The sequence below is a fragment of the Giraffa tippelskirchi genome, chromosome 5 (assembly GCF_054371585.1).
Source record: "Giraffa tippelskirchi isolate mGirTip1 chromosome 5, T2T-mGirTip1v1.2.pri, whole genome shotgun sequence".
Classification (NCBI taxonomy): domain Eukaryota; kingdom Metazoa; phylum Chordata; class Mammalia; order Artiodactyla; family Giraffidae; genus Giraffa; species Giraffa tippelskirchi.
Window position 1 is genome coordinate 45,380,917 of NC_137279.1, and position 18,105 is coordinate 45,399,021.

General features: G+C 36.2%; 1 protein-coding gene across 19 annotated transcripts in view; it reads right to left on the reverse strand.

The window, feature by feature from the left end:
- The window catches only part of AKT3 (AKT serine/threonine kinase 3), a 290,227-nt gene that overhangs the window by 82,936 nt on the left and 189,186 nt on the right, over positions 1-18,105 (reverse strand). For 12 of the 19 annotated variants that reach the window (XR_014053623.1, XR_014053624.1, XR_014053625.1 and 9 more), the window contains 3 exons: positions 13,864-13,995; positions 5,875-5,940; positions 5,030-5,098 (listed from right to left, as the gene is read on the reverse strand). Coding sequence is in view for 16 of the 19 variants with exons in the window: in XM_081490258.1 (XP_081346384.1) it covers positions 5,030-5,098; positions 5,875-5,940; positions 13,864-13,995 (267 nt within the window). In the remaining 3 variants the exon portion in view is untranslated. Of the gene's footprint in view, positions 1-5,029; positions 5,099-5,874; positions 5,941-13,863; positions 13,996-15,724; positions 15,869-18,105 lie in introns of those variants that run through there. The other 7 variants (XM_081490262.1, XM_081490261.1, XM_081490260.1 and 4 more) reach the window with 3 other exon arrangements.

Below are 18,105 nucleotides of genomic sequence, written 5' to 3' on the forward strand. Positions count from 1 at the left end.
ACTGTGTGATGTTTTCTCTTCTCTCCTTTCAGTCATTAAATCCCAGAAATCCTATAGCTGAACAGCATTTAGAATTTGATTTCTTCTCACTAACGTTGCCTCAGTTAACAACTTATCATTTTTTGAACAGGTTACCTAAACCTTCCATCTGCAGTAGCTTCTAAGCCGTTTCTCTGCATCCAGTTTTATCTTTTCCAATACAAGCCTCATACCATTACCAAAGTCTTCCTTCTAAAACATTTCAGACAGAAATCCTTCCATGATGCTTCACTGCATTCTAAACATTCTATTTTCTCTGTGTAGGAATGCTCCCCCTCTCATCCTTACTTATGTAACTTACAGTCACCGTTAAGTCACCATTAAGTTCAGCCAACTACCTGAAGAAGTGTTTCTGACCGTGCCATTCTCCCCCTTCCTTTCTCTTCCTTTTGGATTGACTCAAATCCATATTCTCTGTATCCCACAACAACCAGTGTTTTCATAGCAATAATGACACTGAATATGCATATTTTCTTGTCTGCAATTAGATACTCATCTTCTCAAGGAAAGTACCATATTTCCCTTATTTCTACATCCTCTGGTGTCCAACTCATTGTAATTGCTCATTAAATATTTAATAGGCAAATGGATTATACTGGAGTGGGTTCTGAACTTAACATATAAACCATCAAGTAAACCAAAACTGGAAATTCCTTAGGAAGGCATTACACTGAAGACTAATTTGCTGTCTCAACATAGTTAAGCCAGCACAGTTTTTCCTCTAGCACTGAAATACTAGTTTCTCTGGAGGACCATCCGTACTTACAATCCACTTAATGACAATGTTTTATAAAAACTATAAATTTTTAAGTACTAGAATTTATATCCCATGAAACTCCAAGGATGGCAAGTAGAAACTGATGTGGAGTAAAAGAACAGCAATTTCTCTCTCATCTTGAGGTTACTCTGAATATGCTTAGCAAGAGGAACGGCAGAATCACTATCTTCTTCCCTGTTTCCTTTCCACTCTCTTTTCTTCCCCTCCCTCATCCCTCTTTCATTCCTATCTACGTTATCTGTTGCTAAGCTTATTTCTTTGAATTCATATAAATTATGATGTGACTCCACTGTACTGACATGCCTATAAGGATTGTTCACAACCCGTATTTCTCTCATAACCTATTCCCACCAAGATTATGTAGCACTTTAAACAATACTGGCAAATATAGGAATAATAACAAGCATAGCCACAAGCATGCTAAACTCTTGTGCCATCTATTAGGTTGAAAGAAGTTCAAACATTCACAAAAATGTGAAGAAAGTATAAGAAATGTCTCAGCTGCTGTACTTACATTTTAAAATAAACATTAAATAAAATAACATAAAATAAATAAGTAAACATTCCAAAATATAGGCTAGAAGAATACTACATGGCTAATTGAAAATCATCAGATAATAAGTATGAATTGAGTGAAAACTCAGCTAGTTACTAATTAATTTCAATGGGTCCACTAAAGAAGCCTATCTCAGAGCAAACACTGGACAGAAGAGATTTGAGGATGCTCCCATTTGGGTGAGTACTAACAATTCACCAAAATAAAATAAGTCACCATAAGCATACACTGAGTACAGATTTGCTTCTCAGAAAAACTTAAGAACTGAAATAACCCCATCAAGTTCCAAGAATTAAATAAATAACTTTGTATGTGGTTATAAAGCACATTTTAAAGTATACTTAAAATGCATAAAATGCATTTAAAAGCATATTTGACAACCTAAAAGAATAAAAAAACTGGGAGACTACACATATAAAACTTTCATTTTTACAAAAATCATGTAAACATAATTATATTTCCATTTTTTATATTTATGGCAATTCTATAGTTACTATACATGCATGTAAAATTACATTACCATATAAAAGTATACCTGCTTCAATACACAAAATAATTTAGTTTTTATCTATAGCACATACCTAAAACAGAAGTTCTGAAAAAGGAGCAGAAATGCCAAACAAGAGAAATAGTGTAGGCATTTCATTGAGCAAGAAAACCATCTGGCTAGCTTGAAAATCTGCTTCTGTGTAAGAAAAAATTTTTTTAACAATCACCAATTGATTAATTGTCTACGTACTCAAGGTTTAGAACAGAAGTACGAGTGACAACTAGCTCCCTCTACTAAGCTTCCAGGCAGCTTCCCTTCATCCCACCATCTAAAACTCTTCCTTCTTTCCTATGAAGCCCCATGGTCCTTAATCTATATACTTCTGATACCAGAGATAATTATCACTTTTACACTTAGTATAAATTCTATACCTTATCTTCCCCACTAGACCGTAAACTCTTTTACAGTAAGAGTTATGCTTAATCCAGATCTGTACGCCCCACTTATCTACCAGGGTACTCTGCTCATTCTCAACAAATAAATATTTTATAAATACACAAAGAGGTTCTCCTGATACTATATTTTCAGCATTTTTTTCTAAAGAACCTATGTACCACATTACTTTCTATTTTTCTTCTTACTTCTCAGTAGTTTCTATTTTACCTTTTTTATTGTTCATTTATTTAGCTGCTTCAAGTCTCAGTTGGTGCATGTGGGTTTAACTGCCCTATGGTATGTGGGATCTTAGTTCCCCAGGAAGGAACTGAACCTGTGTCCCTGAATTGGAAGGTAGAGTCTTAACCACTGGGCCACCAGGGATGTCCCCTCTAGTTTACCACTTTTGCTAACTTATTTTATCCCCGTCCCTGGAGGGAAACTTTTCATCTATTCGCTTACTTGCTCATTCAAAACATCCAGTAAGTGTCAAGTTGCTCCTATGTGTCAGGTATTGTGTTAGGTGTCAGGGTTATACCAGTGTGTAAGTCTTTAGGGAGCTTTGAACCTAGCAGGAAGGACAGATACGTAAATAATTATAAAGCAATGCACTAATTTTTATGATCGATACAAACACGTGATACTGTCTAAGAGAATTTCTATAATTTAAGAGTGCTTCTCCAACTTTTTGCCTGCAGTTTATCATTTCCCTATATAATATTCTCTCCACTGGTCATCCATCCATCTGCCTACCTATCTTTCTTCCTTCAACTTTAATATACACCTGTGATACAAAATACAAAAGATGCCCAAGAATAAAGTGAAAAATAAGACTTCCTCCCATCTTTTCCCCAGTGATTCAGTTTGCCTTCCTGAAGGAAAGCACTAATGTCCAGTACATAATTCAGAGACAGTCAATGGACACACAGACATATATGCACACATATACGGTCTTACTTTAACATGATAGTAACATACTTTATATTCTGTCTGCATCTTGCTTTTCTTATTTCATAACATATCTTAGAAATTGCATTGTCTCAGCCCATATTGGGTGACATCATTCTTTTTAATGAATATAAAGTATTTCACTCCATGAATATTTAAGTAGACTCCTGGAAGTGAAATTGCTGGGTCCCAGAATATTTGCATTTTTAATTTTGACAGAGACTAACATAGAGACTTCACCAATTTAATTTCCTATAAAATAGGAAATATTCACCTCTATAACTTAAATTACAACCTTTATGGGAATGGCTCCCAAATCTGTATCCATATTCTGACCCACATTTATTCTCTGTGGTATTTCCACATACATATTTCTTGGAACCTTAGGAAAAAGCTTTTTAAAACAAAATTTATAATTTTACTCTTAACACACTCTTCATTAGTTCACTACACATATTAATTCTCCGTGATCCCAACCAAACGCTTATCTACCCACATTCAATCCTATATAATTCTATGACACCCACCTTCTTTTTATTTTCTCAGACAACATCTGACTGACAAGGGTCCAGTTCAGAATGCCTGGATTACTAAAATCTAACTACTCAGCTTGTTCCTCTGTGCTTGCCTACCAGTGATTTTGCTCACATCATCCTCTCTGCCTGAAATATCCTCTCAAATCAGCTCCCCTGCTGGAATTTCATTAAGCCTAACCTAAACACTAGATCCATTCATAACAAATTTTCTTTTATGAATTTTTTAACACTTAGGTCTTTCATTATATTCTAATTTATAATATAGTTATAAGATAAATTATAAACTCTTAACACATTTTGATAAACTCACACTGCCAAGGCACTCAAAATGTGTTTACCAAATGAATGAATGAATTTTTTGCAATGCACTAATTCCTGTAAGTCAGATAATTCAATAGGAGAAAACATGCTATAGAGGATAATTGCTTCTTCTTTCCTTACCTCTTTCCCTCTTTCCTTCCTCCCTCTCTCCCTCTCTTTCCCTCCTCCCCTTATTTATTCCTTTTCCTCCTTCTCTCTTCCTCCCTCCCTCTTTTCCTCCCTTCTTCCTTCCCCCTCCTTCCTTCTTTTCTTTCAGGTAATAAGACTATTTTAAAGTCTGTGAGATACAGGCCCTTATTTAAGAATTAAATTTCAGAATACTCACAATGTGAAATATTTCCAGTAAACTACATTTTCCCCTCGTATTGATTTTGATGAAAAATAGGGAAAAGGATAAAGAATAAAGGAAAAGGTGAAATATACTACTAAAATGACTGAATTTCTGTTCAAAACTAAAAAATCATCTAAACACGGTCAAGGTTACTCTTAACTACTATGTAGAAGAGAAAACTTAACCTCAATGTACCTATGGCCTATTGTTAAACCAGTTTAAAATGAGTGAAATAATTTTTTACAGGTTTCACAAAAACTTGCAGAAGAACTATGTAAAGCATCATAAACCCTATATGTCTCGTTTTCAAAATTAAAAACCGTGATTTTAAAAATCACTATCTATAGTAAAAATTACATTTAAAAAATTTAGAAAAGAGTTGATTATGCTTCCGTATACATAAAGTATTGCTAGTTAAAAAAACAAATGATCATTATATTTCATTAAAAATTATTCAGCTCTCAGTTAGTAAAATAGTAGAGAGCTATCAAATCTCTATCAAGAAGTAGAGAACTATTACATTATAACTTGTAAATAATTTAGAAAAACAACAGTACTACCATGCAAATGCAAGTGTTGGTTATACTTGACTCACCTCTCCCCCATTAACATATTCCATCACAAAACACAAACGGTCTTTTGTTTGGAAGGAATATTTCAGGGACTTGAAATGAAAAAGAAAACATGTTATATTATAATCCTACATTTTTACAACAGTATCAAAAATAGAACACTTAGAAACAGTAAGTGTGATTGATAAATTGTTCATGTTCCTTAAGAGTCTATTTATTCCTTTAAGAACACTTAAATAAAAATTTATGAGACATATAGAACACATTTTGTTAAGATCAGCAATGGGCATTATTTCGGGAAAAACTAAAATTATAATTATTAGTAAAATGAAGTTGGTAACTGTTATAAGCACTTCTCAATATAGTATGTCATCTGCTTGAAACCATATTGGTCCCCAAGGTTTTAACCTATGAAACCTTAAAAGGAAGGCTTCCAAATTACTTCAGGGAAGCCTTAGGAATACAGTAATAGTCATTATATTTCGGTTTCTAACATAGTTTCAGTATCATTTTTTGCATACAGGTCGCATAACATGACCTAAACCAAAAGAGTTGTTTCAGGTACTTTTATAGGTTATAAAGTTATTAAAAAAATGTGACAAAAAGTCTATATAACTGGTGATACCTTTGAAAAGGTAGGAATTACTAAACAATCCTAACTCTTAAATGTTTCTTCCTTTTGAAAGTCTATCTGTTGTTCTTAATCTTAAAACATTTCATCGGGACCAGGAACATACAAGAACTTTGCAAATCAAAGAAAATGGCATACCTAAATAAATGTGACTGAAAATGTTATTTTTCATACTTAATTGCTATAATAAAACTCCCTTAAGTTTATGATTATAACATCTTTCCTCTGGTCACTTACTGTTAAAAAGGGATGTCTAGTGTTCTTTAATACTCTGCTTTCAGTTAAAGTGTGTGCCACTTCATCCTACGAAAGAAAAAGGCAAATAAACCTTTAATATATGTTCCGAGCACAAATAATATAAAAATTTTGCTATTTCTCTAAGACCAGAAGAGATTAAACCCAGACACAGAAAAAGATTTTAAACACATGCTCCTTTATTGCTTAGCTTCTCTTCTACCAAAAAAAAAAAAGAGTCAAATTAGTGATTTAAATCAGATGGCTATGATGTATAAACTCAGTCATACTTTATCAAAGTATATCAATAATGATATAATAATAAGCACAAATTACCAGGGACACAGAAAATGAAAATAGTAAGCCTTTCCCCTTGAAGAGAATGTCCTGTAAGTTAACAGCTAGGCATGGAGTAGTTAGTATTTCCATGTTTGTATTACACTGTATTCAGGGGGATACAAAGGATATATTTCAGTAAAGATCATAGAATTGGTAAGTCTTCTACCTAAAAGAAAAATAAGTTATTGAAAAGAGGAACACAGTACACATTAAGAGGTTTAATTCTAAATCATACATTTCAGAAATAAAAATAGTATAAAACTGTGTATTTTTGTTTTGTGGCTTTTTAGCATGCTTTTCTTAAAAAAAAAAGATCATAGCCTATTCTAGGACACTTTCAAGATCTGGGTATATTTAAAGCCAAAAATACACTAAGACTGTATTTCCCCAATTTTGTACATAAATTTCATCTTGACATCAAAAGTTAACTAAGGAAGATTTTCTTCAACATATGGAGAACTGGAAAAATGTTTCATATCTCAAAAATAACACTACCTTAAAGAAGAAAGGAAAGGAAGATAAATGCTGAAACTAACACAACATCTCTGGTCTCTGCTTCTGCCAAGATCCTAAACAAAGCCCTTGCTGGATCAATTTATTAACACTGCCAGCAAATCAAGATTATAAGTAAGAAGTGGAAACTTTAGGACACTGTATTAATCTTTACAAAAGCATCAGACCTTATTTAGACTTAGAAGATAAATAAGCAACAGAATGATCAAAGATGCTAAAATCCAAAAGCCATTCCAAGAGAGTGAGGCCAATTCTTTTTTAAAAAGTTAATTAATTTTACTTGGAGGATAATTACTTTACAATATTTTTCATGGTTTTTGTCATACATCAATATGAATTGGCCATAGGTATACATGCGTCTCCTCCATCCTGAACTCCCCTCCTCTCTCTCTCCCCATCCTATCTCCTCCAGGTTGTCACAGAGCACCAGCTTTAGGTGCCCTGCTTCATATGTCAAACCTGCATTGACATATGGTAATGTATATGTTTCAATGCTATTCTCTCAAATCATCCCATCCTCTCCTTCTCCCACTGAGTCCAAAAGTCTGTTCTTTACGTCTGTGTCTCTTTTGCTGCTCTGTACATAGGATCATCAGTACCATCCTTCTAGGTTCCCTATGTATGTGTTCATATACAGCACTTGTCTTTCTCTTTCTGACTTACTTCACTCTTTATAACAGGCTCTAGGTCCATGTGTCTTTTTCAATTAAGTAAAGTGTAATGACAGAGGATTTACAACCAGTGAAATAAACTATGGGTAAGAACGCATTCAAGTCTCATTTGATTAATAAGGACCAGGTTTAAATGCTCAAACATGAAAACCACGATCATATCATACCATAAATTTTAAATTAATTAGAAAACCAATCATCTTAATAAAAAATAATAAATATAAATGATATCAGAACTAATTTCTATACTCACAATGCTTACCATAATGATTAGTATACAGTAGGTAGTTGTTAAATGTTTGTTGAACTTAACAGTTTATCATAGGAACAAATTCCAAGATGTCACATATGTGGGACTTTCACTCATTCAATCATTTATTCTTTCAATAAATATGAAACAAATATACTCTGGGTATTGTTCTATCCACTGAAGACAGGATACTGAACACCACAGACAAAAGGCCTGCCCTCCTGGACCTATCATTCCAGTTGGTCAGATGGTGGTCAGCATTAACGGAAAAAACAAAGAAGCCAAGGGAATGCTAAAATTTATGAGAATCATATAATGGATACAAAATACATGATTAAGGATTATACAAGTGGCTGTTTTATGGGCTATAAAACTTAATTCATTGATTAAAAAATGAAATCCTTGACATGCACTTACTAAATAATAAGAACAGTGCAAGTATAAATTCATTTTTTAAAAAAAGACATGATTCTTTTGCCCATGGGGTTGACATGCTAGTGGAGAAGACACTGGTGCATATCAAACTGGTACATATCCAATTTAAGAAATAATTACGAGTTCTGATAAGTGATCTTATGAGAAAGTGGGGTAAAGAAGGAAAATTAATGCTACTGGAAGATCATAGGTTGACTAATATGATGGTGTAGGATTGGGGGATTGGGACACACAACTGATTTCTGTTTTTAAATTTGCTCAGGCTCCTCTGAGAAGGACAGCAAAAACAGGAGTGATCAATTAGGAGACAACTGCAGTACAAGAGTGAAATTAGGATGGCTAGTATGACTGCAGTGGCAATAGGAGCAAGAAAAATCATTTGAAATATTTTTAAGATATAAATTAACAGTGAAAAACTAACAGCTATATGCTTCCAACAGAGGATAAAGCAGGAGAAGAATTACTTTATATGCAGTCAAAGAAGGCAACATTTACTAGCTATGCTTAGGATTTTAAGTGATCTGAAGCAGTAAACTAGGAAAAGACTAAAAAAAGAGAAGTATGAAACCCATTTGAAAAAGATATCCTAGCACTTCAGTTAATATTTCTGGCAGCTATTTCATTCTATTTTGTTGAAACAAGCTCATTATATGTAATAGTTATTTTTCTAAATTACTCAGTAAGCTCCATGAAAGATTATTTTTTTCCTCAAATTCTGTCATCTGCCTAACCACATTAAAGGAGTCAAGTAAAGATGTAGGTAAGCAAAAGCTAAAACAGTATTTCTTTGTTACAAGAATGAAACCAGAATTAATACCAGGTACATATATTTTATGTATTAAAATGTATTTTCTACATACTTTCAGTTCAGTTCAGTCGCTCAGTCGTGTCCGACTCTTTGCGACCCCATGAATTGCAGCACGCCAGGCCTACATACTTTACATCTGATCAAATTAAAATTTTCTCCTTAATGCAAATTTAATGGTACAGTATTTCACATATTACTTAGTTTCTGCTATGAAGATAAGGTATGCACAAGCTAAAAAGTAAACACAGATGTCAATAATTTTTAATTACAGTTAAAAGCAACATGTCAAAACAAAAAGTTATAAATAACAGTGATAAAACTTAGGGGCTAAAACAATATGATGCTTTCCTAAAAATCCATTTGTTGATCATGATTACAAATAAAGAGTGCTTGGGTATATAAGTAAAATGTTTTCATGAAAAAGCTTTTGAAATTTAGTTTCATATATATTCATCCATGGCAAAAGACTAATGAATTTTAAAATCTAATTTCTTTCATAGAAAGCAGCTTAGGGAGAATGGAATTTTTCATGATTTTTTTGCAAACATGACACAGAAGAATAGTCTTCCTCATATTCACTTTTCCAATCCTCTCTAATTTGTCACTACCCTCTACCAAACATGGTCTAAAATTCTCCTTTCCATTCTCCCCACCGATTGCTTTTTGGTAGTTAAGTTTTTGGCAGGAGGTGGACAAGGAGCAAATGATGACAGAGAAACAGAAGAAGAGAACATCTCTATCACTGTGGACACCAAGGGTGTCATCTCCTTTAATCCTTGTAGTAACTGAGAGGTGTCTTTGATTACTCCCATTTTATATGAGGTAACTGAGGCTCACAGAAGTTAAACTGCTCAAATTGCAGGTGAAAAGGTCAAGACTGATCTCATCTAAGGCCAACATCAATGGTAATTTCCAACAACTCAGTAGCAACTTAACCAGGTACACTTTAACTCTGTTCACATTATTTTCTCCATTTTGACCATAAGACTCTAAAGACTGACTTCAAGAAGCTGGTTGAAATCAAGATACATGACATCTAAAGCATTCAAAAAAAAATAATCCAGAACTATAAATGAAGCCTAGAGGAGGAGATGAAGGAGGTGGGGAAGCAGGGAGAAGAGGGGAGAAGAGATTTTACCTTGGTATCTTTATTCTTAATCAACCACAATGACTACAAGTGATCGTTAACGTACTTGCTCTGTTTTGACAAGCCGTATGTCAGAAATCTATGTATTTTTCCCCATAGAAAGGATGTTGTACTGGTTGTTGTCTGGTCATTAAGTTGTATCTGACTCTTGCAACCCCATGGACTGTAGCCCGCCAGGCTCCTCTGTCCATGGGATTTCCCAGGCAAGAATAATGGAGTGGGTTGCCATTTCCTTCTCCAGGAGATCTTCCCAACCCAGGGACTGAATCCATGTCTCCTGCATTGCAGGTGAATTCTTCACCAACTGAGCCACCATACTATCATTCAATCTGTCAGGCAATCCTGATGGTTCTTCATCAAAATATGCCCCACATTGAATATGTCTTACCACCTCCACTGCTAATACCCTGATGCAAGCCACTATAATCAATTATATGGATTATTGCAGTTAACTCCTAACAAGCTCCCTGAAGCTTCCACAGTCTATTCTCAACACTACAGCCAAGGTGATGATATTAAAATGAAAACTATATCATGTTACTATACATGATATAGTAAAAAAAAAGTATAAAAACTTCCAATGGCTGACCAGTACAATGAGTAAAAACCAATATCCTTACAGCATCTACCACTATCATAAACAACTCTCCACTGTTTTTACTCTATGCAGGCCATGCTAGACTAGATTCCTAGCTATTTTTAAAATATGCTGCTTCCTCAGTGCTTTTTTTGGTTGTGATTTCCTCTATCAGGAATATTCTTCCTCCCAAATACCTGAATGGTTTGCTTCCTCATTTCCTTCAAATGTTCACTGAAATTTCACTTTCTCAACGAGTTCTTCTGTGATCATTTAAGACACCAAAACCCACAAAAATCACTAACACTACACAAAAACTAGTGGAACTACTAAATGAATTCAGCAAGACAGCAGGATAAAATATCAATATACACAAATCTCTTTCATTACACTAACAATGATATGTCAACAAGAGGAAGTAAAAAAAAATCCTGTCTGAAATCACATCAAGAAAATAAAATACCAAGGAGGTGAAAGATCTATACATTGAAAACTATAAAACACTGATAAAGGAAACTGAAGACAATTCAACAATGAAAGGAAAAGATCCCATGCCCTTGGACTGGAACAATTAATATAATTAAAATGGCCATACTACCCAAAGCAATTTACAGATGTAATACAATTTTTATTCAAATACCTATGACTTTATTCATAGAACTGGAATATTCTTAAAATTCATATGGAACCACAAAAGACCCTGAATTGCCAAAGCAATCTTGATATGGAAGAACAGAGCTGGAAACATCATGCTCCCTGACATCAGACTCTATATTACAGAGCTACAGTAATCAAAACAGCATGGTACTGGCACAGAAACTGATGTATAGCCCAATGACAGAACAGAGAGCCCATAAATAAACCCATGCACCTATAGTCAATCCACGACAAAGGAGGCAAGTATATAAAATGGAGAAAAGACAGCTTCTTCAACAAATGGTGATGGGAGAGTTAAACAGCTGCATGTAGATCGATAAAATTAGAACACTCCCTAACATCGTATACAAAAATAATCTCAAAATGATTTAAAGATCTAAATATAAGACATGACACAACAAAACTCCTTGACCAGAACACAGGCAAAATATTCTTGGACATAAATTAATACAGTATTTTCTTAGGTCAGTCTCTGAAAATAAAAGAAGTATGAGCAAAAATAAAACAAAAAATGGGACCTATACGAACTTAAAATTTTTTTGCACAGCAGAGGAAACCATCAACAAAACAAAACAAAAAACCTATGGAATGGGAGAAAAACATTTTCAAATGATGCTACTGACAAGGAATTAATATCTAAAATATACAAGAAGCTTATATAACTCAATAAAAAAAAACCTAATTAAAAAATGGGCAGAAGCACTAACAGACATTCCTCCAAAGAAGATGCTCAATATCACTGATTATCTTTGCTGTTGTTTAGTTGCTAAGTCATAGCCAACTCTTTTGCAACCCCATAGACTATAGCCCACCAGACTCCTCTGTCCACAGGATTTTCCAGGCAAGAATACTGGAATGGGTTGCCATGCCCTCCTCCAGGGGATTTTTGTGACCCAGGCATTGAACCTGGGTCTCCTGCATTGGTATGCAGATTCTTTACCACTGAAGAAGCCCTCACTAATTATTAGAGAAGAGGAAATAAAAATCACAGTGAAGTACACTGTCACTTCAGTACCATTTCACACTTGTCAAAATGACTATCATCAAAAAGGCTATGAATAATAAATGCTAGAGAAGATATGGAGAAAAGGGAACTCTCCTATACTGTTGATGAGAATGTAAATTGGTGTAGCCACTATGACAAACAGTATGGAGGTTCCTTAAAAAACTAAAAACAGAACTACCATATGATCCACCAATCCCACTCCTGGGCATATATTCAGAAAAAAACAAAAACTACATTTACCTACGGCTGGTTCATATTGATATATGGCAGAAACTAACACAATACGATAAAGCAACTGTTCTCCAGTTAAAAATAAATAAATTAAAAAAAAAATACAGGCACCTCAATGTTCACAGCAGTAGTATTCACAACAGGCAAGACATGGAAACAAGTCAAGTACCCATCAGTAGATGATTAACTTAACAAGATGCAGCATGTGTATATAAACACACATACACACATATACACATACACACAATGAAATATTACTCAGCCATAAAAAGAATGAAATGATGCCATTTGCAGTAACATGAAAGGACCTAGAGATCATTATACCTAGTGATGTAAGTCAGACACAGAAACACAAATACTGTATCACTTTTATTAGGAATCTAAAAAAAATTAAATGAATTCTATCAACAAAACAGAAAGACTCACAAACACAGAAAATAAACTTATTACCAGAAGTGACGGACTAATTAGGCATATGGGATTAACAGATTCAAACTACTATACATAAAATAGATAAGTAACAAGGGTTTATTGTGTATCTCAGAAAATTATACTAAACATGGAATATAATCTTAATATGGAATATAATCTTAATATGGAATATAATCACAAAAAATAACTGAATCACTAAGCTATACACCTGAAACTAAGACAATATTATAAACCAAGTGCAATTCAATTTAATAAATACTTTAAAAAAAACTATAAAATTCTAATTGTGAAATAAAGAATTCCTGGGGATTTAATGTACAGAATGATAAATAGGTAATAATACTGTAATGTGTATTGGAAAGATGCTAGGAAAATAAATCTTAAAAGTTCTCATGACAAGAAATAAAGTTTGTACCCATGTGTAGTGATGGATTTTAAGTAGACATACAGTAGCAATCATTTTAGTTTTATTATTCCAGTAGTTTCAAATCTACTAAGGATGCTTTTCCATTCAACAATTATGTAAAATTTATCAGTACAAATAATCTATGCTAATAATCTATACTATTCACTACTTTGTTTAATAAAAAATTCAAAATGTTAGCGGACTATCAAAAAATCACTAGTATAATTAGTGACACAGGTCCCAAATACATAGTGAAAACATTCTCCCAAACGAACAAACATAGACTAAAATTTCCCTCTGAAAAGAATAAAAGACTGTACATAATAGATAATATTATAAACTTTTGAAAATTTTAATATTATAAATAAATATCAATATACAGATATTATGCAGCTGTAGCCTATAATTTACATTTTGCTTATTTAATGGAATTTCTACAGTCTAGTCATGTGCATGCATGAGCACACACACATGTGGACAACATAAACAAAAATTTAATAATCAACTCTTGTAGTTTTACCTTGGCAATAATAACTTCTTTCTTCAGAATCTTCATAGCATAATATTTTCCACTTGCCTTCTCTCGAACCAAAATAACTTTCCCAAAAGTGCCTTTACCTAGTAGTTTCAAATAGTCAAAATCATTCATTGTCTGAAAAATACAAATTAAAATATATAATATGAAACATCTGATGAAATTTATTTGTAAACATATATGTATATATTTGGCATTATCTACTCAAAATCAAATTTTACCAATTTCTAAGAATGCTTAAGTTAATCAGGATCAGCCTGGCATCGGCCTTCCCATCCATAACCATGGATGCTGGAAATAATTTAAACAATTTTCAGATAATGGAGACAATAATTTTGAGCACAGAATCTCTCAACTATTCATTATTAGTAAAGTATAAGGGCAAAGGGAAAAATAAAATCAACTTTCCTCACTTCCAAGTATTCCAGTTTCTAAGGATTTAGTAGCGCCACTACCCCTACACGATGAGTCAATCAAAAATGTCCTCTACAAACATTTCCAAATATATCTAAGAGAAAAGTACTTTTGAATGGAGTGTTTGAGAACGTATTCTACAAAATAAGAATAGACTCCAAGAAGAAAGATACGTGTATAAGAAACACTAAAAAGAATTCTGTAGCTCAAAGAAAGAGAACAGCAGTACATCTACTGAGAAAACAAGTGGTCCAATTCAGAATAGGAAGTCATGAAACTCTTTAAGAATGTTCATTTCTCATTCCCATCTCTAAGTAAGGTGATTACCAGGATTTTACTGAGGAGAATTACTACTTGCTCTCTATAGCTTCCTCTGTGAATGCTTACCCTGCTCTGCTTTATTTATCCATAAACTTCCAAAAATTTGTCAATGTTTGTTCACTAAGGCCTTTCCCCCATCCAGCTCTTCATTTTTGTGAACTTTTCCCTTTAAAAAATTTCTTTACTATCATTTTAATATGCTTTAGATGAAAGAGGAGGTATGCTTAGTTTAGAATCTTAAATTCCTTTTAGAAGGATAATAAAATAACAAATTGGACTTCCCTGGCAGTCCAGTGGTTAAGACTCCACACTCCACTGCAGGAGGTTCCGGTTTGCTCTCTGGTCAGGGAACTAAGATCCTGCATGTCACCCAGCGTGACCAAAACAATAACAAAAACAATTTAAGAGGGTGGGGTTTTATCCTACTAACAACCAGAAGTTATTGAAAATTTTTGTGTCTTTTTGGAAGTATTTCTTTCCTCTTTACCACCCATTTGAAGTAAACGTCAGAAATGTCTCAAAGCAATGACTTCAGCTTCTACCTTAAGGAACTACAAAAAGAGCAAATTAAACCCAAAAGAACTAGAAAAAAAAAAGATCAGGGCAGAAACCAATTAGGGATGGCCCTGGTAGTCTCTCCAGTGGTTCATAATCTGCACTCCCACTGCAGGGAGCACGGGTTCAATCCCTGATCAAGGAACTGGAATTCCACTTGCTATATAGCATGGCATGGTGCGGCAAAAAAAAAGAAAGAAAGAAAAAAGAAATCAATTAAATTTTTTAAAAAAGAAAAGGTGGGGAGGTCAAGATGGTGGAGGAGTTAGGAGGATGTGGGGTTCATCACTCCCTACAAAAGCATCAAGAATACATCTACAAAAGAACAATTCTCAGAGAAAAGGCTGAATGCTAGCAGAGGACCTCGGACACATAAAAGGACAAGAAAGATCCCTGCAAAACCAGGTAGGACAAAAGAAAGAAGAGAGGAGAGGTTCCCACATCTCAGGAAGCCCCCTCACCAGTGGAGAGATCATTTGGCAGAGCAGGCAGTTTAAGAGGCTATCAGAAAAGGACAACAACAGGTCTGTGGTTGGCAGGACAAAGTGAGACCTACACAGACAGATTCCATGCCACAGCCCTGGGGCTCCAGCTTGAGACACGTGTTCCCGGTGCAGACGGGGGCTGGGGGCAAGAACGTGGGGTTTGGGGAGCAAACCTGATGAGGGGTCTGCTGTTGGCTGCTGCGAGAAGATAGCCTGAGGGGTCGGAAGTGAGGAAATCCACAAGTAGGAATGTTTGTGGAGGAAACTCGACTGTCATAGAAGGGTCATTGTTATATGTCAGAAGTGGAGCTGCCACTGCATCCTCTCTCTCCACTGCTGCCCCTCACCTCCCCAGAAGCTAGGAAGAGACCCCACTGGGGCTGGCTCTCCCACGCCCAGGCACTAGGAAGGGTCCGTGCTGGGTGGCTCTCTCACACACAGTTGTAAGGCACTGGAAAGGGCCCCGGGTGGGGCTGGTTCTTTCGCACCTGTGGCCGGGTGCTGGGAGGAACCTCTGCCAGGACAGACTCTCTCACACTCACAGCTGCTGGCTACCCTGTGAACCCGCCACTGGGCGCTAGGTAGAGCCAGCTTCCCCACACACCTCATCAGCGCCTGAGCATGCACCCTCCTGCGTGCAGCAAAGTGCTGGGAAGGGCCCCTAGCACTCTGATTCTTTCATGCCTACGGCTGCCAGAGTCCCCATACTTCCTTGCCACCAGAGCTCCGCAATCCAATTACCTCGCAGCCTCTGTGCCCTCTTCTCATCCAGGCAGACTCGTGTGTTCCAGGGCCACCTCGGAAGCAGACCCCTTTGGATGGCCCACAAGAAGAGGTTGAGGCTAAAGCCACAGCTAAGCCCTAGGGGATATGCAACTAAGGAAGAAAAGCTAGAATCTCTCCTCTTAGTTGCCCAAAAGACAAACTGACACTCTCGAGGCCAGCTTTATAAACTCAGCACCTATAGAACATCTGAACAGACAACCACTGAGTGTTCCCGCAGCCAAGCTTTTGCAGCTGTAGACTTTCTCAGCACATACATGTGGGGACTGAGCCAGGCTAGACTCGGAGCTGCCTCCATAGTGCCCACAACGGGTCTACATCATTACTGCATTCCTGGGACGTGGCCTGGTGAAAACAATCTTAGAGACACCAGGGTCAACAGATGGTATACTCACAGTTGAGGTGGGGTCGAGAGCAGTGCCACCAACAGCGTAATCTGAGAGCTCGCACATTGGGTGACAGGTGACACAACAGAGCACGCTCACAGGTCAACAGCTACAGTGTCTTTCCTCCCAACATGAGTGCTCCAATCCCTCCTACCTTGCACTGCAGATCATAAACACAAAAGCTAAGGAACAGATCTGGGGACCTCTACACCAACAACTAGGAAGCAGATCCCATCTCAGACAGGGCAGTGACCATCACAGAGCAATGAGGAGGCCTGCTCAATACCCCATGTAGGCTGTGGTCACCAAAACATCAGTCAGATTCCTATCAATGTGATAACGGCCAACAGAGAAAAGAAGTGGCAGCTGTCTACTCTAAAAACAACCCTCACACAGAAAACCATTAAATCCACACAGGCCACTCAGAGATGTTACCACATAAAACAGCCTTCCAAGACAATCTGAGGGTACGGTGTCAGACAGAAGAACACCCAGAGCAGTTAGCCTTGAAGGCCAGCAGCGCTTGAGTGCAGGAGCTCCACTGGGCTGGGGGAAACACCTTGGAGGATGTACACACGGTCTCATGCATGCTGGCACCCAGCACAAAGTGATAGCTCCGTGGAAACCTGGGTTAAACCCACCTATGAGTCTTAGAGAGACTCCTGGGTAGGTGAAGGTCAACTGTCGCTCACTGTGAGGGAAAGAACACTAGTAACAGAAGTCTCAGGGAATATCAATCAATGTGAGATCTCCTAGAGGTCCATGTTTTGGCACCAAGACTTGGCCCCATCCAACAACCTGCAAGCTCCAGAGCTGCAAAGCCTCAGGCCACACAACCACCAAGACAGACAGCCTAATGCATACTGAGCTCATAGTCGCATCAAAACACACCCTTGACAAGGCCTGTCCATCAGAGGGACAAGGCCCAGCTCCACCTATGAGAGGGAAGGCACCAATTCCACTCATCAGGAAGCCTACACAAGCCCGTGGACCTACATTCTCACCAGGAAGCAGACATCAGAAAGAGGAGGAACTATGGTCCTGTAGCCTATGGAAAGGAGACCACAAACACAGAAAGACAAAATGAGACAACAGAGAAATGTGCTGTAAAAGTGATAAAAAAAAAAAAAAGAATACTCTATTCAGCAAGGCTCTCATTTACATTTGACAGAGAAATCAAAAGCTTTATAGAAAAGTGAAAAAAAAGAGAATTCAGTACCACCAAATCAGAAAAAACAACAAATCCAAAACAACTAATAATATGGCTATCAGTTCAGTTCAGT